Source organism: Phaethon lepturus, unplaced genomic scaffold (genome assembly GCF_000687285.1).
Source record: "Phaethon lepturus isolate BGI_N335 unplaced genomic scaffold, ASM68728v1 scaffold9374, whole genome shotgun sequence".
Taxonomy (NCBI): domain Eukaryota; kingdom Metazoa; phylum Chordata; class Aves; order Phaethontiformes; family Phaethontidae; genus Phaethon; species Phaethon lepturus.
The window spans coordinates 1-5,045 of record NW_010535443.1 but is presented as its reverse complement, the minus strand read 5'-3'; the positions used below and the strand labels follow the sequence as shown (position 1 = coordinate 5,045).

The window sequence follows — 5,045 nt, the reverse complement described above, 5'->3', positions numbered from 1 at the left end:
TAACAGGGAAGGTTTTGGTAAATGGGGGAAGCCGCTGCGGTAGCTTCTGTGAGAAGTTGCTAGAACCTTCCCCTGTGTCCTATAGAGCCAGTGCCAGCCGGCTCCAAGACGGACTCGTCACTGGCCAAGGCCAGGCCCACCAGCAGCAGTGGTAGCGCCTCTGGGATAACAGAGTTAAGAAGGGGAAAAAACCTGCACACAGCCTTTGCAGCTGGAGAGAAGAGTAATGATGTGAGAGAAACAGCTCTGCAGACACCAAGGTCAGTGAGGAAGGAGGGGGAGGAGGTGCTCCAGGCACCAGAACAGAGATTCCCCTGCAGCCCCTGGGGAAGCCCATGGTGAGGCAGGCTGTCCCCCTGCAGCCCATGGAGCTCCACAGTAGAGCAGATCTCCACCTGCAGCCCGGGGAGGACCCCAAGCCAGAGCTAGTGGATGCCCAAAGGAGGCTGTGACCCCGTGGGAAGCCCACGCTGGAGCAGGTTTGCTGGCAGGACTTGTGACCCTGTGGAGGACCCAGGCTGGAGCAGTCTGTTCCTGAAGGACAGCACTCCGTGGAAGGGACCCAGGCTGGGGCAGTTCGTGAAGAACTGCAGCCCGTGGGAAGGACTCACGTTCGGGAAGCTTGTGGAGGGCTGTTTCCTGTGGGAGGGAACCCAACGCTGGAGCAAGGGAAGAGTGTGAGGAGTCCTCCCCCTGAGGAGGAAGCAGCAGCAGAAACAACGTGTGATGAACTGACCACAACCCCCATTCCCCGGCCCCCTGTGCTGCTCGGGGGGAGAGGGTAGAGGAAATCAGGAGTGAAGCTCAGCCTAGGAAAAAGGGAGGGGTGTGGGGAAGGTGTTTTAAGATCTGGTTTTAGTTCTCATTATCCTACTCTGATTTTGACTGGCAATAAATTAATTTCCCCAAGTCAAGTCTGTTTTGCCCATGATGGTGATTGGTGAGTGATCTCTCCCTGTCCTTACCAAGCTTGTTATACTTTCTCTCCTCTGTCCAGCTGAGGAGGGGAGTGATAGAGCTGCTTTGGTGAGCACGTGGCATCTAGCAAACCTTCCACTATGGAAGATTTCAATTTAATTGCCCTTCACTTCCCTGTTATCAATGCCCCATGCTCAACATCTCACCCACACTAAAGCCCTATTACCCTATTGAGAAGTGTTATTACTGAAGTTTCACATCTCTCCCAGGTATTGGAAATACCTATGCCAGGCTACTTTTCCTAGAAAGAAGAAATCTCATTTTTCCAAATCTGAAGAGAAGGGCAGACTACTGTTTCTTACTCTAGACTGCAGAACAACAACTTGGCTATAACATCAAAGCACCAAGAACCTGTCAGTGGCACGCATGCATACGCCGATGCATGCTATGCATTTCTACCCGCTGCCCACCGTCTCACATCCTAGTCCCACACGTGCTTCTAAGCTCTCTTCTAAGCTATTTAGAACAAGGGCAACCAGTAAGCGCAGCTGCTCCACCTCCTTGTACAGCAACCCTTGGAAGAACACTGCAGAATTCCATATCGTGTGTGTGTACCATAGTTTTTACTGAATGCATAACTGGCATCATAACAGTATTTCAGAAGATGGGATCTCTGAACCACAAGCATGTCTTGTCATTCAGTCTGATGGCACTCCACTGTCTCATAATCACAAATAAGGAGCTTAACCCACAGCTGGAAGCTGTCACCACTCTGAACAAATTAAAGGACCATACTGACATTAATAAAGACCTCTGCGTGAAGATGCTTCTGAAATACTTCAGCAGAAGCTACCGATGTAGTTGCATGAAGCATTTTCAGATAGACAGAGGGTCCAAGATTTTCGTAGTGCTCATTTTCCTTGTTTTCAGAGAATCCCAAAATAATTATGTTGACAGCCATAAAGCCACTGAAATGTTAGAACTTTTCATGGACTGTGCAGAGTTGAACCACAGGTTAATGTCAGTCACTAGGGGAAGGCTGGGCACAACAAGTTTTTAGAACACTGTCAGCCACTCTCAAGGCAATGACTAAGAGCTCACAAGCTGACTGACAGCAAAATGCAAGTCCCCGAGAGGTACAATAAGCCCTGAAAGGGGAATATATTCTGTACTTACAGCTACATCGTCCGTTACTTTGATACACAGGTTCCCATCACAATGTCGATATTTGAGAACAACCCGCACCTGAAATGACAAACATTTTATGAATTAGCACCTACAGCTAATAATTCTCAGAACATGCCTGAAGGAAATCTGCACAAATTCAGACTGCCTTTTATTAGAATTATGTACTGCTTCATGTTTTCACTACCTCTGTGGTGGTCCTCAGCATTGCTGGCCACTAATCGTACAACCAGGATGGTTTGGAAGTTGAACCATCACATTTCCCTGCCTAACGTATTAAACTGCTATTATAATAGCATCAGGGAGCTTAACATTGGTCATGTTCAAACCCACTACAAATACAGCAACGACAATTGTAGGAGTCTCAGCAACAGGTAAGATAAACTACAAGAGTCATGACAATACAAGACATTGCCTCGCCATACACCACACTTCAGAAAAACTAAATGGAAACTTGTGTTTACAGACTTGAAACACTTAAAAGGTTCTACATAAAGACCTAAAAGCTATTAACCGAGTGGGAAAAGCTCAACATTATTGCTTTTTCTTCTACGGTACCTAAACTACTACATTAAAAATTTCTCTTTCCAGTCACTGCAGCTAATTCAATAGCTGCACTGAAGCCTACAGACAGATTTGAAGTGTTCTGATGTTTTGCAAGTGGAAAGGGATGGTACCAGAACACTTTTAGTGTAACCAAAATCAGAAGACTGAAGAGACTTCTTGCAAATTAAATTGCTTTCAAGACTGAACAAGGCTAACTTTGAAGACTGAAGGCAAGCATTCAACTTCTCACTTGAAACAGTTACTACTGTAGTCACCTGCCCTGAATTTTAACCTGTCCGCAGTCCTTCTGGACTGTCAAATCACCAAAGTCCACAAAACCATGGTGATAAAAATCAACATCCTCAGTAACCGACTGAGCATTAAATGCTTCCTCTTAAATGCAGAGCTGGCCACAGAGACTTCTTATCTATTGTTTCTAGACTCAGCTAACATCAGTAACTAGAAACAAAGCAAGGTGTCCTTTTGAGAACATTCTGAACTCACACTATAACAGGTCTTTGTTGTCAGAGTGACCTGTGCTAACGGTCAACAACCTCCTTGACTACAAGACATATTTTGAAATTCCTGCTCCAAGACAGATCTCATCAGATTTACCCTTCTGGTTTAACAAACTGTCATCTTCCCACCACAACCGCTGTGTAACAGTACATCTCTCGACAGAGCAGGCCCAAAGGCGCAAGAGAGGCTGCCACAAGCAGCAGGCATGGACTCAATAGCGAACCTGCTCTTGCAAAAGGGAAGACCACTCACTTCCTAGCCTGACCAGCCCGTGAAGAACACACACCCATCTCCCACGAGTCTTGTTCTTCCTTCAGTTTCCTGACAAGCACAATTACACACAAAAGCTTCTCAGGCTATATCTTGGGCAAATTAAAAGGAGGGTACTCATGTTGTAACCCTGGGGCCTACATAAACTCTATCCTAAACAGACAAGCTTATTGCCATGGATAGGAAGAGATTGCCTTTGGACATCCTGTATGAAAGGGGAAGAGCAACTCCTGTCTGCAGTGACATCCCTCCTCTTCAATTTAATTGACTATTACAGAGCCTAAGAAGGTAACATAGGACAATTTTATTATCAGTAGATAGGTGACAATTGTATATGAAGTGGTCACTCATGCTGATTAAAGGCAGATGTTAAACATTACTTCTGAAGGTTTCTATATCCCCTATTCTGGTGAAGAAAACCAGGCCTTTCTTACTGAAGTTTTCTCAGGCGTACAAAGTTCCACATTACCTTTTGTGCTACTTTTCGGCTAGAATACAATACTGATTCCAAAGACTGAAGTTGCCTTTAAGGTTTACACAAACTATACTCCTGCAAATGTTACCAGAACTAAAAAGAAGTCATATACTAAGAAGCTAATTCCTAGAGCAAATATTCTTTAGGAAGTTAATGCCTTCCAGTCTGAAGTGACACTGCAGGCAACAATGCAACATAAGAGCTAATGAATGCTTTCCTTTAATTTTTTTTAGGAAGACAAATTCAAATTATATGGTCTTACATGTTGGAAACTCATAAAATAAACCAACACATTCTTCATTCACAGAATCACAGAATCATTAAGGTTGGAAAAGACCTTCAAGATCATCAAGTCTACCCATCAATCCAACACCACCATGCCCACTAAACCATGTCCCGAAGTACCATGTCTACACGTTTTTTGAACGCTTCCAGTGATGGTGATTCCACCACCTCCCTGGGCAGCCTGTTCCAATGCTTCACCACTCTCTCCGTAAAGAAATTTTTCCTAATATCCAATCTAAACCTTCCTTGGCACAACTTGAGGCCATTTCCTCTCGTCCTATCGCTTGTTACTTGGGAGAAGAGACCAACACCCGCCTCACCACAACCCCCTTTCAGGTAGTTGTAGAGAGTGATAAGGTCTCCCCTCAGCCTCCTCTTCTCCAGACTGAACCATCCCAGTTCCCTCAGCCGCTCCTCATAAGACGTGTGCTCCAGATCCCTCAACCAGCTTAGTTAGCCTTCTCTGGACACACTCCAGCACCTCAATGTCCTTCTTGCAGTGAGGGGCCCAAAACTGAACACAGTATTCGAGGTGCGGCCTCACCAGTGCCGAGCAGAGGTGTAAATAGAACACTTCTAATCCCGCTTTCTAACACACAGGTACATTGCAAGCATGCACAACGTCTCTGAAGTTGGGTTCTCGAGGTTCATACACGTCGCTGATAAGAACACCTGAACGCCCTCCCCATGTACGTTTTCGGGGTGTTAAATGAACACTACCTTCCGTTTCATGGATAAGGAAGGTCAGGTGCGACACTAGCGCGTAACCCCCCTCTTTGCTGCTGCTTCTTACCTCCCCCGTGCAGGCCACTTAAACTACACCTCGAAAACCACCCCCCCAACCGCT

General features: G+C 45.8%; 1 protein-coding gene across 1 annotated transcript in view; it reads right to left on the bottom strand.

The window, feature by feature from the left end:
* SRP9 (signal recognition particle 9kDa) overlaps nucleotides 1-2,163 on the bottom strand; it is a gene marked incomplete at its 5' end in the record, with an annotated part of 3,716 nt that extends 1,553 nt beyond the window's left edge. The window contains one exon of the mRNA XM_010285810.1: nucleotides 2,095-2,163. Within this exon, the coding sequence (XP_010284112.1) occupies nucleotides 2,095-2,163 (69 nt within the window). The remainder of the gene's footprint in view (nucleotides 1-2,094) is intronic.
* Between the last annotated feature and the right edge of the window lie 2,882 nt (nucleotides 2,164-5,045).